Raw genomic sequence first — 17730 nt, 5'->3', positions numbered from 1 at the left:
TCCATATCCAACATTACCGTAGTTGACGCGATTTAACACCGTTATTGTATCATTTAGATCATATAGCACTAAATGTATCTTTAAGGATATAAAAACTTGTATGGTAGCTATGAATGATATAATGAATGTTCCCGTGGAGATGTTGAAGGTGTATCATGTAATGTGTCTAGGTTATGGCACTACTCAAAAGCATGAATACAGCTTAATTTCGTTAATATCGAACATTAAAATCCATCTATTTATTGTTGCATCATTAGTACTGTTAATTCTATAATGTTACGTTCATGGTTGTGTACGGAATTTATGCGCATCGGTCCCCGTCGTCTGTTCATGCCACCACACACCTGCAATTCTCATTTCTTTTACCATGGCTGAAGACGGGGAATATAATTTCTCTTTGACGACTTTCAGTCCTAGTGGGAAGCTTGTACAGATCGAAAATGCTCTGGCTGCTGTGTCTAAGGGCGCGCCTACTCTGGGTAAGTGTTATATAACCTATATTAACTGGATTCTTAATAGCTAGTTAATAGGGTTTATTTTAACGGAATACAGGCATTAAATCAAAGAATGGTGTCGTGATTGCTTCGGAGCGTGCAACCCTTTCCCCTCTTGTTGAGTCTGACTCTATAAACAAGATTGATTATTTCACTCGCAACATCGGTGTAGTGGCCGCTGGTATGCCAGCAGACTTTAGGATAGTTCTAAAGAAGGGGCGTAAGCAGGTGTGTTTTTTATGATTTATATTTGTGCTTTTGTTGTTTTCCGCTATGTACAGTTCTAATTGTGTCCTTGTACTATTCTATATATCATCACTTTCAGGCCATAAAATACAAATTGCTGTATGGTGATGACATTCCTGGAGCTGAGCTGGTAAAGGAGGTTGCCAGTATTATGCAGGAGTACACCCATTCTGGTGGTGTGCGTCCTTTTGGAATATCTCTTCTTCTTGCATCGTAAGTTATTGAAGTAATTGTATCCGGCATATGTGGATTCGTTTGTTCGTAAATGATTGTAGTCATCTGGTTTGTTTAATGTTTGCAGTTGCTTTGTCAGTTGACATTTATTACATATATACATTGTAGTTCCTTATTTTGATTTTATCAAAGTTGATTCAGATACGATTCGGATGGTCCACAGTTATACCAAATTGATCCATCGGGTGCCTATTTTGGCTGGCGTGCAACTGCAATCGGTGATCGTATGCAAAACAACATGACATTCCTGGAGAAGCGTTACAACCCTGATTTGGAACTTGAGGATGCCATTCACATCGCTATATTGACGTTGAAGGAGGGTTTCGAGGGTGAGATGACAACAGATAACATAGAAATAGGCATTGTGGGTTCAGATGGAATCTTCAAGATTCTATCAAAAGACATTGTAAACGACTATCTCAACGAGCTGCTATAATTATTTAACTAATTCAATATATGTTATGGCAACTGTGTTACAATAACTTCTATGGACCTGTTTTACACACGTCATTTCCCCTGGTCTTGTTGGTGTATATTCCTCGGGCAAAATACCGATGTTTTAATATCTGTTTTGATAGTAGCATGTCCCATTTGATTTTAAACTAATGCCATATTATGTTTGAGTGTGCTAGGGATCCTTGGTGCAATGGCTGACTCGCAGACAGGGGCGGCTCCGTCAATTGACGCTGTAGGCGCTGACGAAGTAGCTCACATTGATGTTTCCAAGTCTATTGGTGATGTGCGAGTTGTTTTGAAGGGCCTTTCTCGCATAAGTATGTTTCTTCATTTTTGTTGACTACTTGTTAATCCCTGCGATGCTCAAACTTTCATGTTGTATGTCTATATCTAACTTATACAGTGCAACTCTATTGTCTACTGGTGCCTATATGTTCTATTAAATCTTTGCTTTGTACAATTATGGCTGCATCATCCATTTCGTTCTCTTTATTTTATCTTGAATGAGTCTAAAGCGTACATCGATACAACAATTCTATGATTTTTATTTATCATATGGCAGAATCATCTGTTATTTATCAAGATTTAATTGGTCTAAAAAGCGCATCTACATTAGAGGAGCTATTCAGACGTCTTGATGATACTCACGGGGTATGAGAACATCCTAAGTCTTGAATGATCTTTGCAGCACTTGAATAAGTTGGGTTTATTCAAGTCTGTTGTTTCCAATGTTGATCGTGGGCCTACTCCTGGTGACATCGACGTGGTATTTCAATTTGAGGAGAAGACCCCGTCTTATTCATTAGGTGTGACTACTAATCAGAGGGCTGAGGCAAATATCGTATGTTATTCATTGTCATCGCATATGTTATTTTAGGAACTAAAGGGCGAAGTGCCTGGAATATTTGGCACGTGTAATTCCGCTTCACTTCAGCTGAATAATGCTGGTTATGGATCACAGCAAATCGCTGTACGTCCCTGATATAATAACTCATGGCATGTTCAGGGATCTTATTATATGCCTCGGAATTTTGGATTGTCCAACTTCACTAGCGTATTTCAAGTGTTTGCATCGCAAAGGGATTTAAGCAACTATTCTTCATTTCATACAACAACCAAAGGGTTATCGTTTACATTGTCTGACGTTTCTAAGCGCCATCAGTTAGCTTGGGAAGCTTCGGTTAATGACCTCTACCCAGTGTTCAACGAACGTCGGCGGGCTTCTGAGACAGTCCTTCGTCATGCTGGTCGGTCTCTAAAAAACGCATTTTCATATTTATTCCTTCTTGACGAACTTAGGGGCGAAGGTATACCTACTAGTGGTCAATGCACGCAATTCAAATTTGTGAGTATATATGTAGTGTTATATGATACTGTTTTAGGAAGCGGGACTATCTGGAGGTGATCGCCAATTTTTCAAGTTTGATTATGGCATGTTATACGCTCGCCATATTCTTGATAAGTATATCATGCATTTGAATCTTTCTATGGGTTACATTAGACCTTTTGGTAACCTTAGGAACGGTATAAGTCTACTTGACCGTTTCCACTTCACTGCTAATGGTGGTGCCGGTACGGCGTTCCGTGGTTTTGGCTTCCATGGCATCGGTCCATGTGACCAGGGTTCGATTTTCAACGATGAGAAGGGTTGTTGGCAGCAAATGTCAGAGCATACAGGTGGTGACTGCTATGGTAACATACAACTAGCTCTTCACTGTCCTATTGAATATAGCAACTACAAGTTCCCTTTAGCATTTTGCTTTTTAAACGTGGGTTCACTAACATCTAGGGAAGAGCGGCAGCCTAGAGAGAGCGTCTATGGTCATTTGCTTCGCAGTACGCGCGTTTCACTGGGTGCTGGCATGAGCATGTCTGTTGCTCCTGGCTGCTGGTTAGAAGCCTTTGTTGCGCATCCGATACTATATTCGCCAACGGACACCATAAGCAGGCTGCAAATGGGTCTAAGGTTCAAACACAGTATGATGGAATGAATTAATGGCATTATAGATAAAGTAACTTTATGTCTGAAGGAATACATATTTTTGTGTAAATAGATATTCAACATTGTAGTGATAACTTAAAATTAAACACGTGGTGTGTTAGGTTATTATTAAACCTTTGTAGTTGTTATTTTAGCTTGCATTCGATTGCCTGCGGCGTTCCATTTCAGCTTCGAATCTCTTGCTATCGAAGTGCATCACAATAAGTGGTGTGGCGATAAAGAAGACAGCTATTCCTCCAAAAACACGCATAGTCCTGAAGAGCTTTCCTGGGCTTGGATTTTTGCACTCATTGACTATTTTGGGATTGTACGGTTGTGATGCGAATTGTCTTGCCATCATAGGGGCTGACATCAGCCGACGGCTTGTTTGGTAGCTTATGCTACCCATTTTGGAATGTGTATATTGCGGTATATAAGGTTAATTGCCGCTGTTGGTGAAATCAGCTTGATGTCGTGTGGTGCAGTATGTGACGGCAGGATTCGTGATGTCGTTATTCAGTCATTGCGTACACATCAAAAATGCTGTTGGTCAAATGGATAGGCATTATCTATTTGTACTTTTATTTGCCACTTAGTGTGTTAGGTCGCGATGACCTCTTGAAACTTGAGATTCCGGAAAATCACGCTACGCAAGAGTAAGTGGTTCTACACACTTATATAGATGTTGCAGGATTTACAAGGCATTTAAAAATGAACCTAAGGAGGAACATGTGGCGGAGCGTATGTCCGACTTAGTGGCATCCGCCGCTTCTGAGGTGTGTCTAAGTAGACCATTTGTTTGGTTGAATCACGCTATATGTCAGCTGTTTATCGGTGTTCACATATATATAAAGTAACTATGCATCTGGAAATACAGTGTGTGTTGCGATTAATATACTATATTCCACACATTGAACATATTGCTATTTAGAGAGAACGGCGAGAAGAGGATCCTTTCACAGGCGAATGTGTGCGTGACTTTTCACTTCCTTGTCCTGGTAAGTGTAGTAAAAGTATTCCTACATGGCATGCAGAGTCCTGGACGGTAATTTGCTTTAATCATCGTTATCCAATTTGTGACAGAAAACCGGAACTGTCTGTGAAGCTCCCTCATCTTACAAAGGTGATTGTGAACGTTCTGTTGATATGAGTGACTTTACTGTGGAGCGTAAGATGTTGTTCATGTCTGATTGCAAGGTACAATGGCCTTGTAAAAGCTTGATAGATAAGGTTGATGTTCAATACTGCAAGGATACCGAGCGTAACTTTCTCCAGCCATGTCCTGAAAACTTTCTAAGGCACAAAACTGAATCTGGATATGTCTGCGTCCCTGATTTTTCAGGGTACGTAGGTCCTTGCAGATCAGTTGTTGACTTTACCAAATTTTCAAAGGAATCTAAGATGCTCTGGGCTCAGACTTGTGGTACCACGTGGCCGTGTATGACCATTTGTCCTAAAGTGTTTGACAAATGTCCCATGGATTGGACGATGGCACCGGATGGCGCTTGTGATGCTCCTGCTTCATATAACGGGCCGTGCGAGAAGCGCATTCGCTTTACTTATTACACTCAAGGTAGGGTTTTGTGATGCATATAACACCGTTTGCAGAGATGAAGCGCAAACGTCTCATGGAGTGTGAAATACCCTTTGAGTGTACTTCTGAATGTGAGAAAGACTACAGCCAATGTCCAGGTACTGTCCATTGTATTTATGTACAGTTTATACAGTGCTGTGGAAAACGGAAGCTGATGGCTTTTGTGTTGCCCCTATGGGCACTTTCAACTGCAATGATATTTTAGTCCAGCTACTTTCTGAGGCTGGCAAAGGTCCGGTTACTGGTAGTACCACCGCTCTCGACCTGCGCCTGCTGGATGCTGAATCAAGAAAGTTATACGAATCTAAATGCAGCAATGTAGAGTTCCCGTGTTTAGAGCGTGAGGAAGATATAAATTGGTCTTTACAATGTCCAAGGGGTATGTCTGGGAATCATTTCATTTATATGCTCAGGTTGGACGATCAGTAAGGACGACTTAAATAGTTGCGTTCCTCCCGTGGTAAATGAAGACGATGTATGCAAATCGCCCATGGTATTTACCACAGAAGAAGAGAAGCGTGCCTTTGCGTCTATGTGCGATATCAACTGGTCCGGCACTGCTCCTGAATCAAAAACCGTTACTGCTGCGGTTGAGCATCATATCGATGGTCCCATTAACGGTATGTAGCTATTTTTACGTATCATCAATTCAACAGAGATTGGTGTAGTGCACGCAATGAATAAGGACAGTACACCAGAGATTTTATCAACGAAGGACGGGAAACCTTCCTATGTCACTGTTGTTAAAGCGGAAGAACCGAAAGAAGCATCTGTCACATTTCAGCGTAAAAGGTCTGTGTACAATATCGGCCCCTTTGTTACTAGGAAGACAGCGAGGCCTGAGCGTAAACTATACAAGGGTTTTACTCGGGAAACCCACTTAATGCCTGGATCAACTTGAGTTGTATGTGGTCATTTGGTCCACAGTGGGCTGTGCCAACTTATCGCACCATCTATAATGCCAAAGTGCAAACACAATTTATTTATATTTTAAATTATCCATTGCTGTTTTAACACAATGCTATTTGGTAATGTATCACCCTTTTCCAGTCATTACCAAGTATATGAGTACCGATATCAGCAACCATTTGACAACAGGATTGTCGTTTAGTTGTATGGTGAGTAGCCCAAATTTGGGGATACATAGTAAAACGGTTCCTAGTATATTTTCGTCCGCTAGCCACTTCTGTCCGCGCGCATAGAGTCCCCTATCAGCTACCTCATTGTTGTCACCCTTTGTAAGGACGTTGATATCATGTCCATTGGCATGGAGGCTCAACGCACGGTGGACTATTGGTATATCTCTACCTTCAACCTTGAATACAACTATATCTCCAGCAGTTATCTTTTCCTGCTTCATGAGAAACAGTATGTCGCCACGGTAGAATGCCGGTTCCATACTCCCACTGAGGACCACCACGACAGGTGAGTCAGTACCTGCAACGGTTTAATCCAGTGATGATTGAAATTATACATAATATGCATTGAATACGCAATATAATAATACAAATATTGGACATGTACTTTCCTGAATGTAGTCAAGATATCCTGGCCGCCTAGTTACATTCTACCACCCGAAGATGGATAGCAGAATCACCATGGTCATTCATAGAACTCAAAATCAAGCCATATATAAGACAAGATGTACAATATAAAGTTGAACCTCAACTATTCGGGAAGACAGTTTGAACCAATATCATGGTATAGACACGATTTGGCGAAGTAACAAATAACTGGGATGGAACGGTCGCACATTAATCGCTAATTAGAACACTAGGTATACAGACAAGTATACATCGCTATGAAACAGCATTACATACCGGTGTAGAGAGTTACTGACTTCCATAGCATCAGGGCTGTGAAGAGTACGCAGGCAGTTCGAAGCAGCTGCTCGATACTTTCGCGCGGCCGCTTTAGAAACACCCGCACATCATTTTTGAAGGTGTTAATTTCCGATTTGATGTAGTCCATTTCTACTACGGTTTTGTTTACTGATGTTGCTTTATGATTTATTACACGCTCGGTATCCACACATCAGCATACAGAGCGACGCTATGGCAAGTATTATAGTATATCTATGTAATTATTTCAATGTATAGGTGTTCGCATCTTAGTTCGGTTTATAAGCACTTAAGGATAGCATTAGCATTCCCATATAGATGGGTACTCGTTGAAAATATTGACCGATAATGCAGTTTTCAAGAATTCCTATAACTTTGTTCCTTATTATAAGCATTGAATAACTTGATGTAAATATACATATTATCTAATTGATTCTGTAGCCGTGGAAGAAAGGTCGCGTTAAGTCATCATTAAATTTGCCTTGCTAAGGGCCTATTTAATGGCACCAAAAGGCCTTGTTTTTATATGTAAAATTTATCTATAAATTACTGGACAACTTATAGAATCCATTTTGTAATACTGTTACACATTTATACTAAGCTACGTTTTAAGGGGGCCTACTGTACTGGGCGAGAGCCCACAAAGTCATTCTATTTTTCCATTTTATTAAGATGCCACAGAACGAATATATAGAGCGTCATATCGCCCTTCATGGGCGGCGTTTCGACCATGAAACGAGAATGTGAGTTTGTTTTATGTCGAGTGCCTTCCCTTATTTGCCATAAAGTGTAGCCACTAGTCCGTATTTGGGTGATATACTTATGATTTTGTATCATTGGTGTATTCCTAATCGCGATTCCATAACGTGTGTGGATATCGCTGTTAGAACCAGGCATTACATTCCTTGTGAAAAGAAATACCATATATAGATGGCTAATATAGATATTCAGGCGAAAGAAAACGGCGAGAGCCGCGCATACTTTGAGCAAGAAGATGCAAAAGATGCGCGGTTTGAAGGCCAAGATATTCAGGAAGCGTCGCTATGCAGAGAAGATCGAGATGAAGAAACAGTAAGTGGTCGTGTATATGTTGTATTCTGGAATTATTTTTTCAATATACTGATAACCTTGCAGGATCAAGAACAATGAGGAGAAGGAGTCGAAGGAGGAGGTGGTAGCGCCTGGAGATGGTGCTATTCCTGCTTACTTATTGGAGAGGGGTGAAGTTAATCGCACAAAGATCTTATCAAACATGATAAAACAAAAACGCAAAGAAAAGGCAGGCAAGTGGGACGTTGTCATACCAAAGGTACGTTCGTGTTACCTTTTTATGCCACTGTATTTCAGGTTCGACAAATGAATGAAGCCGAAATGTTTAGGGTAATGAAATCGGGTAAGCGTAAGAAGAAGCAGTGGAAGCGTATGGTCGATAAGATATGTTTCATTCCGGAAGATTACACGCGCAAACCGCCAAAGTATGAAAAGTACATCCGTCCTACGGGGTTGCGCTTCAAAAAGGCACATGTTACACATCCCGAGCTAAAGACTACTTTCTTCTTGGATATAATATCCGTAAAGAAAAATCCCCAGTCCAATCTCTACACGAGCTTGGGTGTAATCACTAAGGGTACCATTATAGAGGTTAACGTCAGTGAATTGGGTCTTGTGACTCAAACCGGTAAGGTTGTTTGGGCAAAATATGCACAAGTTACCAACAACCCGGAAAATGACGGGTGTATTAACGCAGTACTGCTAGTTTAGAAATGCATTAAGTTCGGTTGTGTGGCCATTACAGCAGCGGTACCTTCAGGGAGTCAATCAAATTGTTTTCGAGGTCACCGACAAAGTTACCTGCATCTCATTTAAATTCCTCGGTATTAAACATACCTATCTGCGCATTTGACTGAACGTCAGAACAAGCATTGATATCTCTTACTTCAGAGTAGGCAGAGAGGAATTGATTGACGTAAAAAGTCTCGGAGTACTGCAAATTGTCGACCGATATGACTGACTCGCGCTGCGGTATCTTTTCCAGCGTCTGACGGATTTTTTTCAAGCGCTGGTATTTTATGTCTTCGATCAGTCCCGCCAACTTGGAGACATAGCTGTAAACATGATTGCGATTAGACAGATTTGGAACGTTGACTCGCTCAAAGATGTTGGATCTAGTGAACATGTGGGCTATTTCAAAGAAATAGTAATTAGGTAATTTTTCAAGAACTTCACCCTGTTCCTCTCGGTCCCTTAGCTCACGTAAAGAATTGCGGGTTAGGTAAACTGGTATATCCACGGAGACAAACCCGAAGTGCGACAGTCGTTCTACCATGTATATCGGTAGCCATGCTTTTTCTCCCGTTTTGAGATCGTCAAAGACATAACCCTGTGCTATAAGTGCAGTAAAGTCATCATAATAAGCCAAAGAGTGGCACGTTGCCACCTTTGGCAATTGTCAAAACACACAAACATGAAAATACAACCGTTGCGCACATAGAATGTAATCAGTCTAAATATACCAACGCTTACCTCATATGCACTCAAGTCGATCCCGGGTACGTCTACAATAGCTTTGACAACTACTAGTTGTCTTTTGGCACGTTGTAGCAAAACCTTCGTGACTAAGTTAGGGAAGTAATCGTGGTGAATCGTTACGTTCTTAGGGATATAACCAGAACAGTACTTTGAAGGCAGAAATTCGCACTGCTGAGAAAAGTGTGACAACAGCTGATGATGCGCGAACACTCTGCCAGATACATTAATCCTCTGAATTGTAACAGCAAGCTCTTCCGTGGGTTCTGTAAAATCGAAAATGGCCAAATTCACTGGTCGCAGATGGATGAAGCCGTTTACATATATTTGCGATAAACGGCAAAAGGGATTGGCATTAGACCCAAGGTATCTATAGCCAATCTCAACGTCAACCATAAACTCCATAATGGCTTCTACAATCTTTGACGAAGACGTCGCTTCAGACGGTTGAGATGATACAGTTGAACGAAGATACTGTATACTCATACAAAGTAAAACATTGGAAGCCCACCTCAAGCCGCGATAGAAAGTCCTGTTCCAAATCAGGTTGTATCAAAATCTCTTCGTTCCCGAATACCATTTGATCACGCGCCTGAATGCAAATTAATGTCCGCATTTTAAGTGTAAATTTCATTACAATTGTGCAATATAGACCAGCAAATTTGACCCTTGGGGAGTATGCAGAAACTTAGGTCAAGTTAGGTGTAAAATGCAATCGGCATAATACGTAAGCAGATAGGTTAACCTTGTAAATAGCAAAACAGAAACAGTTTGACTTAATTCACCCCGTCCGTACTTACCCAAATCACGTAATTGAAGGCCCGGCAGGACCCATAATCAATTAACGGCATGACTGGAACGTAATAGTCATCACTTAATGTTGTATCCTGAGTTTGAGATTGTGACTGCGATAGCTTCCGCGATTCATCCATAAGGATACCTCGGAAGGAACCCTTTTTATTGGAAGGATGCGATTCAGCAAGAGGTGTCGATATAGATGCCGTAGTATGGTCTGTAGGCGCTATTTAATTTTTTAACTCTAAAAGTACCGATATCGCCATCATGCTCATATGTAGCCCATTGTCGATTCTTTTTCCGCTTCTTCAAGAAGTCAAAGCTGGCTGACGCACTCATGTCGCGATCAAACATGGTATCCACGCCATATACATAGCTCCACCTAAAGGAAGGCTGGACCTGCCATGTATTTGTATTGTGAAATACATTTATTATTTCCTAATTTTTTGCCTGCATCTTTATATTTTATGTACTATTATTTTATTCCCCATGGGTACAGCTATGTGTCGTGACCCTGTAATGCAGGTTGAAACAAGTTCAAATACATATGTTATATTTTTATAGTTCCTTATTACATATTTATATCGTATTCTGGGACGCATAGAGTCATTTTTAAGGGTGGAATCTAGCTTATGTATTCTGGTATGGTATTTATACATCCATCAATCAAGTGGACCAGCTGTTTACATGAAGGTTGATGGAATATTAAAATTGCACTGAATTTATATTATTCCAATTTTAATCGACAGGAAGGTGTGTATGTGTCTCGGTGGCACAAGGGAAAACTGAGTTATATAATTCACCGCGATACATTATCGTATTTTCACCCAGTAATCCTGCAGATGAATCTATGTAGTGGCTAATACGTTACACATTGGTTTGCTATAAAGGTTGTCAACTACTGTGGATACGAAAATGAGGAGTATCAGTAGCTCTAGTCGCTCCATGAGCGTGAGCCGAAGCATTAGCATCGATCGCGATCCTTCGAGTTCATTTTCAACTAAAAATAGAACTGATGAAACGCGCCATCATTCAGAGAGTTCTACAGACTCGGCAACTATGTTACGTACTAGACGACCTCGCTCCGATTCACGAGGTTCGTCATCAATGTCATACTACCGATCAAGGAGCCGTCACAAACGAGACGACAGCAACGAGTATCATAAATATAGGAATTCGCGTGCACTGAGAAGGCGGTCGCCAAGTCGGTCAAGAAGTCGGCATCGCCGATATTCAGTGTCACCTTCGTACAGCAGGTCTCATTCACGTGGACGCCAAAGTAGGATGCATTCGAAGTCACGAAATTCGCGTAAAGAGATGCGTAGAAGGGATAAGAGCGTTGACAGGTATCGACATCGTGGAAGCACATCATCAAGGGATAGTAGCTACTCTCCCCCAAGGCAACGGTACAGGCGTGATTACTCAAACGAACGGCGTAATTCACGCAAAACTATCAAAGATTATAGAAAATCGGAACGTCATAACATAAAGGATCAGAAGCACCCCAATGTCAATAATCGTCATCCTGAACACACTTCGCAGAGAACACATATGCGAACAGTGAAATTAGGCAAACAAAGGGTATCAGAATACCGCAAACCTGTACACCAAAGCACCTCCCACACATACAAGACTAATCACACGCCATTCTTGCTGCGTGTTTATGCATTCCTTGGAGAAGCAAACGACACTGCCGAACTGTTCAAGCAAGACCAAGGGATGTTCCAAAATTCAATAGACACATTGGAATCGGTCGAAAAATTAGAAATTTATTTATGGGAAGATAATACGTTATGTGATTTAGTATACTTAATCAAGGATCTGTGTGAAGCTTCTAGATATAAGGAAGGTATATGGACCTTCACCCGCAATGATGCTACACAGGAGGTCATAGGTTCTGTAGACATGAGTCGAATGCCATACAAAACTTATCCGGTGACTCTCCGCAGCGTTAATTTTCGAATTGGCCAGTCACTGCTGCTCCTTTTTCATGGTGGTGAAAAGGAGCCCACGGAAGGTGCACATGGCTAGACAACTATACCAATAATAGCCACATCACATTAATATTAAATTTTTTAACAAAATGAAACTCTAATCAAAATGAGAAGGCACCAATTAATGCCCATCAATCTGTACTTCCATTCTAACAAGAGGGTAAGTCTCACTCGCGTCCCCTAAGACAAGGTCAAATCGTTTGCAAGTGGCAATATACAGCTATAATATCAACTATGTTGCACAATAATAGCAAAATATTCGCCACGTTGGTTGCAACTCTATCCAACGCACACTTGCGTAAATGTGCATTACACTCTTATAACATTTGAACTTCTAATGTCTAACGTAGGAATGGCGCGCTCGCTACATGGACAATGGAATCAAGAAAGCGAAGCATTTCTCTTGCAAGAGATATGGAGAGAAACGTTCCTTCTTTCTAGCCTCATTGTTCATGAGAGCACTAGCGGAATCTCATGAGGTGCCATCGGAAGACTTCATCAACTACTGGGCTGCGATAACAGATGGCTTCGGTGCGTTCAAAGACCCGTCTTCGGATTCACCGGATACCGTACAAACGTCATCTCTAGATTCTTCATTGCTAGATCAGGCAAAAATCAAGGACGTACGCTTTAGCTGTCACCTCAGCTCCAGACAAAACATTAACAACTTAGCTGATACATTGGCGGAATATAAATTAGTGCATCACGTTGATGGTGACTATACCACCTCAACTCCTTGCCTGATTCGCGAGGATTCATCTGTGGATTTAAACTCGGACACATCACGGGATGACTCCGATCAGAATTCTGAAGCAAGTGTATCTTCTAAGGAAGAATCCGCCATTGACCAGTTATATGATAACCCTAGGGTAAGGTCATCTATATTTTTTGATGGAGATTATGGCTCATTCATGGAAAAGCAAAAGTTGTTATTCCGTGTAATCGAAGATCTCAACACATCTTTCTTTGTATCCAAACCATCCGTCGACTTTGTTCCCACTGTCGATCTGGAATCGATAGAAAGGGACTACATAGTAATCGATCAAAAGATTCTAGGTTCTAGGGATGCAGATAATAGCGAATCGCACAACACGAGACCACGGTCGTTAGGCGTAAACAACATACCATCCAAACGGGTATGTTCCAGTTTAATGGATAGGAAAATGCCTCGGCCGCGGGATTACAATTTGGATCGAGTGTTGAAAAGGTGTGCTGAATGCGGGCCGGACATCATCCTGACGAAAAACAAACATCTGCAAAAACTGGTCTCCATCCTTAGCGGAAGCAACCCAGTAGAAGTGTATTCCAATGAAGTTATTGATGGAATATATACGGTTAACAGACTTTGTGCAAAGACTCAAAGCGATTTTGGACCTAGGTCATTCTATTCGCCATCACTACGCCACCCAATCGACTCGTTTGTTGAAAACGACTCAGACACTATAAATGGCGTGGATAAAAGTGTCTACTTGGATAATACCCTTTATAGCTATAAGAATGCTTTTATGATGCCGCGCAATGTCGCGGGATATCTAACCAAACAAAAGGAAGATCTATTTAACTCCGCTGATGGAGATGAAGCGACAATGGCAAAAATGCCAAGGATGTCTAACAGTAAGCTTGCAAACTTTGTAGAATCGCTATGCGGAGTGGATTTTGACCAAAAGATTATAGAGAATTCGATTAATCAAAACGCCAAAGAATGCTGTGATCTGCGTTCTCTGATACAACTGTGTCAACGTGAGCCAGACGTTGGAGATGAAAAGGATCTGGGACGTAACAATGAAAGCACACGTGTTCCGAATGAATATTTTACAAGTACTGCTAACCATGTAGGTCAAATCGAGGGTTTTGACACCACTCACGTGACTTACTACAAGAACAGGGTAGTCCCAATCAATGCAGTGGACAATTACACCAGCAATACTGCTTACGAGTACAACAAAGGCGATGTGGTACGTATGGAGGGGGCTGGTCTGTTAGACCTCAGCACAGATACTTTCACCGCGTTTGACGGCCGCAGACAAAACATGAACCACTACCTGGAGGCCATAGATGCACTAGAAAAGCGTATACGGGACATTCAGGAGCGCTCGGAGAAGATGCAACGGGCGCTACACCTTTACTCTCAACAGCCAAGAACCGAGGACGTCAATGACTTGCAAGAGATGCTAAGCCTAGAGACTCTGTTGTTCGTATGCGACACGTTGATGGAGACGAAACGCAGATTGCACGAGGAACTGCGCAGGAAAGTTCAAGATGAACTTGACATGATCAACCACATTCTCCCCGAGCCGCTGGCCGACTCCCTAACACGAATACTATACCCTAATATGGCTTCTTGACATTATTCAATTGTTGCGCCTGCAGCGCATCCCAAAAGTTACGGAATGGCTCCTTCCATGAACTAGGGTCAAAACCTGACTCAGGAACAAATGTCCATGTATATATACATGCCTCTATCCACTGGCTGTGGACCTTTTTTGTATTTTCTCCCAGTACGATTGATGTACCATTATTAGTTAAGTAGTGCGTGACCGTACGTTCGGATGTGGGCTTTTTTACACCAAATCTCCGACAAGTGTTTCCTAGGTCCGTCTTTGCAAAGAAATCAACCGCCTCTCTGGTCTTCAGACACCTGAATTCATCACGGTTAACATGCAGCACAACGCCTCGCAACAACTTCTCGCGATGCCTGCCTAATAAAGTGCCGACGTCTGGTAGAAGTTGCGCGTCAATTAGGCTCTTGAGTTTAGAGATATCCAAAACTGCTGTGTCCAATTCATTGAAAAACTGTTGGTGCATCTCGCATAATAATCGTGTCATATATACTAGCTGGGCGTCGTTGTCCTTTACATAGATCTTTCCAATTTGACGTGCAAATTTATTTGGAATAGTGCCACTAGGCAGAATATCTGATTTTTTAGTTTCTTCACTAGAATCCACCTTTTCCTTCTTAGGTGCCTCAACCACTTTTTCACCACTACTAGTCGTTTGAAGGTCTGTAGTTATACCTGGTGTTTTTAAAGCCATGCTGCCACCTAATAATGGACTGCCCGCAGTCAACTTATCAGAAACATCCTGGTCTTTATCAGTTACAGTTTGATGGTCCTTTGTTGACTCATTTGAATGGTTAACCTCTTTTGGACAGCTTGCATTGGCCTCATCCACAATAAATATATCCTTAGGTCGCTCATTGGCGATGAGAAGGTGGTTGTACTTGAACGTAGGAATTTGTTTGCCGGGAATGGACAAAGTCATAGGAACGGTAAACCCCTCCTTGTCACGTAATGGTGTAACAGCTATTTCATTTTCATTCCATATTTCCATGATTACAGAATGCCAAATATAATTAGAATAGTTACAGTGTGCCTGCAAAGCGGCGGCTACCCTGCCTAAATTCCGAGCGTCCCGGTTCTTTATTACACTCATATCAGTAAAAAAATAGTAAGGGTATACCTTAATCAATCCGGGAGCGTCAAGCCAAATATTCTCCGAATCGTCCAAAATTAAAAGGTGGTTGCGATATTTGGGGAAAATGCGACAAAGTGACTTGAAGCAATTGTTAGTCTCCGACCGACTAAATACACGAGCACCGAAGTACTTTCCATCGGGGTCCAGAATCTTTAAAGCTGCGTTAGCATGTGCTCGCGTACCCATTGTAAATAAATATAGTTCATACAATTCCGCAGAACGCCTTAAAAAATCATAGACACCAGGCCTTAGCTTGTAGTAGTTCACAAATAAACTACCATCCATTTCGTTCAACGTCCTGGTCATCAAAACCGAACTTTCAAGCTTGGATTCATACATAAGATTATCTTCCTCGTTGTGGTAGGTTATCTTCCATCCCTCAGAATTTGAATACATGTCGATCACAGGTATGTCTATATCATCAGGTACCTTGCTACATGATGAATGGATGAGTGTATTGTCCAAGTCTAGAACAAGGCATAATTTCCGTTTCTTGAGAAGACGCAAAAGTTCAAGCAATTCCATTTCCGTACAAATCTTTGGATCAAGACGTACAGCATTGTCATTAGTTATGAAACCAGGAATAACCATATTAGCGTCAACTAAATGATTTTTTGATGCCCGTCTCTTAGAAAGTTCCTCTTGAGCTTCAGTTGGACGTTTCCCATCACCATCCTCAATAACTTCACAGCAATTCACGCACATACCGTGGATGATAACGCTGTGAGAACAACGGATACTCTCCACTATAGCCAGGATGGTTGAAGCATCCGCAATAATTGTATCCGTGGGCACCTGGTGCCTAAGAATACCATGCCTAGAAGAATATAAGAGGGAAGGCTTCCGAGATGGCCGATCTGACGGTGAAATGGAATCTTGGTATTTTAGAGAAGAGACTCCAGAAACATCCTTTGAAGGGAGAGTAAAATGAGCATCATCAATTTTTGTATCACTATCACTTGATTCAACCGATGTTTCATCACTGGTATTTAGATTTTCAATGGTTACATCGGAACCAATAATTGTCTCAGTATTCGTGGTTTCACAATCAACGGACGTAGACAGCTGTGCATCAGCGGTTTCATGAAGTTGTGTAGAAGAAAGGGTGGCCAATATCTGGTTGGCCACCACATTAGATCCATCACTAGCTATCCAATGTATCTTAAATGGGACCTGTATATACGATGGGACAGTAACGCTCCCATCATCTTCTAGCAGCTCACTCTCTAGCCATTGCTCCAGCTCGTCAACAATATTTGGCTGAAAAATTATGTAAATGTTAAATCAATAACGACGTTATCATGTATTCGATGTTAAATTTTTGAAACTCTACTAAATGTCATGTATACGTGGTACAACGGACGATATGAAGCTCGAAAATTTATATCCATAATGGGTACTAGTAACTGGCTCCCCAATCGACAATAACATCAAATATCATTCAATAAAGTGATAAATAAATAACACAGTCAAAGATATTTTGTGGAGTTAGGTAGCGACGATGCATCTATAACGACGGCATTCTAACTTTCCGTTGTCTGTATAAGAAGATGCTAAATTAGGTCTGACTGCTTGAAATATACAACAAGAATCTAGTAACATCAATTGCTAATATATGTAAACCCCTCAATGACGACAATTCGGTAATAATAAGCTCAAAAGGCTAGGAAGAATTGACCTTACCTCATCGGTGTCCATCTGCAGAGTGCCGCTCTCCAAAACATATGCATCAGCAGTTTATTTTCGTTGCTTCATATATAAATAATCGAACAACGAATATTATATCGGGATAAGAATTGGTAAATAGACATCATACACACCTATTAAGCCAGGTGTCTGTAAGCAATCCATTGAATTTATGTTGAAAATTTTCGCTAGTGCCCTGTCTATTTTCGTATGTTTGAAACATATGATTTACTATTGTGTAATGTTGGCTATCATACCCACTGCAATTCCGTGTATTCTGGATTTTGGTGAACGCAACATTTGTTTATCTTGTAGAAAATGTATTGCTACTACATTATGTAACTCCTTTGTGTTCAACACAGCACATTTGGTAGGATGTTTATTTATGTTTGGATAAGTGTGTTATGTT

At 41.2% G+C, this 17730-nt stretch overlaps 10 protein-coding genes across 10 annotated transcripts; 6 read left to right on the top strand and 4 right to left on the bottom strand.

Annotated features, from left to right (window-relative positions):
- Window positions 1-203: 203 nt before the first annotated feature.
- BBOV_III000310 (putative 20S proteasome subunit alpha 2) lies at window positions 204-1450 on the top strand. The gene is made up of 4 exons (XM_001611116.2): window positions 204-479; window positions 553-722; window positions 820-953; window positions 1116-1450. Exons 1-4 carry the CDS (start codon window positions 368-370, stop codon window positions 1408-1410), a joined length of 711 nt encoding a protein of 236 aa, XP_001611166.1. The 5' UTR covers window positions 204-367; the 3' UTR covers window positions 1411-1450.
- On the top strand, window positions 1385-3498 carry BBOV_III000300 (uncharacterized protein). Its single transcript, XM_051767064.1, has 6 exons — window positions 1385-1747; window positions 1993-2081; window positions 2119-2271; window positions 2308-2400; window positions 2437-2775; window positions 2813-3498. Exons 1-6 carry the CDS (start codon window positions 1621-1623, stop codon window positions 3419-3421), a joined length of 1410 nt encoding a protein of 469 aa, XP_051623377.1. The 5' UTR covers window positions 1385-1620; the 3' UTR covers window positions 3422-3498.
- Window positions 3497-3839, bottom strand: BBOV_III000290 (putative integral membrane protein). Its single transcript, XM_001611114.1, has one exon. The coding sequence runs from the start codon at window positions 3818-3820 to the stop codon at window positions 3563-3565; it is 258 nt and encodes an 85-aa protein (XP_001611164.1). The 5' UTR covers window positions 3821-3839; the 3' UTR covers window positions 3497-3562.
- Window positions 3840-3937: 98 nt separating this feature from the next.
- BBOV_III000280 (uncharacterized protein) lies at window positions 3938-5977 on the top strand. Its single transcript, XM_051767461.1, has 9 exons — window positions 3938-4067; window positions 4103-4187; window positions 4343-4409; window positions 4446-4456; window positions 4495-4984; window positions 5020-5103; window positions 5139-5384; window positions 5419-5625; window positions 5662-5977. Exons 1-9 carry the CDS (start codon window positions 3952-3954, stop codon window positions 5904-5906), a joined length of 1551 nt encoding a protein of 516 aa, XP_051623376.1. The 5' UTR covers window positions 3938-3951; the 3' UTR covers window positions 5907-5977.
- A 20-nt stretch (window positions 5978-5997) lies between these two features.
- BBOV_III000270 (putative signal peptidase I) lies at window positions 5998-6999 on the bottom strand. The gene is made up of 2 exons (XM_001611112.2): window positions 6826-6999; window positions 5998-6442 (listed from the first exon to the last, which is right to left on the bottom strand). The coding sequence occupies exons 1-2, from the start codon at window positions 6974-6976 to the stop codon at window positions 6042-6044; spliced, it is 552 nt and encodes a 183-aa protein (XP_001611162.1). The 5' UTR covers window positions 6977-6999; the 3' UTR covers window positions 5998-6041.
- A 519-nt stretch (window positions 7000-7518) lies between these two features.
- On the top strand, window positions 7519-8607 carry BBOV_III000260 (putative Ribosome biogenesis protein NSA2; the record flags this gene model as incomplete). Its single annotated transcript, XM_001611111.1, has 4 exons — window positions 7519-7589; window positions 7798-7917; window positions 7981-8155; window positions 8194-8607. 4 exons carry the CDS (start codon window positions 7519-7521, stop codon window positions 8605-8607), a joined length of 780 nt encoding a protein of 259 aa, XP_001611161.1.
- Window positions 8608-8635: 28 nt separating this feature from the next.
- BBOV_III000250 (GINS complex family protein) lies at window positions 8636-10636 on the bottom strand (the record flags this gene model as incomplete). Its single annotated transcript, XM_001611110.2, has 6 exons — window positions 10422-10636; window positions 10173-10384; window positions 9884-9964; window positions 9370-9846; window positions 8734-9226; window positions 8636-8697 (listed from the first exon to the last, which is right to left on the bottom strand). The coding sequence occupies exons 1-6, from the start codon at window positions 10519-10521 to the stop codon at window positions 8636-8638; spliced, it is 1425 nt and encodes a 474-aa protein (XP_001611160.1). The 5' UTR covers window positions 10522-10636.
- Window positions 10637-10700: 64 nt separating this feature from the next.
- BBOV_III000240 (Sin3 associated polypeptide p18 (SAP18) family protein) lies at window positions 10701-12234 on the top strand. The gene has a single exon (XM_001611109.2). It carries the CDS (start codon window positions 11083-11085, stop codon window positions 12196-12198), a length of 1116 nt encoding a protein of 371 aa, XP_001611159.1. The 5' UTR covers window positions 10701-11082; the 3' UTR covers window positions 12199-12234.
- Window positions 12224-14506, top strand: BBOV_III000230 (AP2 domain family protein; the record flags this gene model as incomplete). The annotated part of the gene is made up of 2 exons (XM_001611108.2): window positions 12224-12321; window positions 12512-14506. Exons 1-2 carry the CDS (start codon window positions 12268-12270, stop codon window positions 14504-14506), a joined length of 2049 nt encoding a protein of 682 aa, XP_001611158.2. The 5' UTR covers window positions 12224-12267.
- BBOV_III000220 (NLI interacting factor-like phosphatase family protein) lies at window positions 14490-17723 on the bottom strand (the record flags this gene model as incomplete). Its single annotated transcript, XM_001611107.2, has 2 exons — window positions 17319-17723; window positions 14490-16895 (listed from the first exon to the last, which is right to left on the bottom strand). The coding sequence occupies exons 1-2, from the start codon at window positions 17331-17333 to the stop codon at window positions 14490-14492; spliced, it is 2421 nt and encodes an 806-aa protein (XP_001611157.1). The 5' UTR covers window positions 17334-17723.
- Window positions 17724-17730: the final 7 nt, after the last annotated feature.

The sequence above is a fragment of the Babesia bovis genome, chromosome 3 (genome assembly GCF_000165395.2).
Source record: "Babesia bovis T2Bo chromosome 3, whole genome shotgun sequence".
In the NCBI taxonomy this organism is placed as follows: domain Eukaryota; phylum Apicomplexa; class Aconoidasida; order Piroplasmida; family Babesiidae; genus Babesia; species Babesia bovis.
This window is presented reverse-complemented; position numbering and strand designations above follow the sequence as displayed.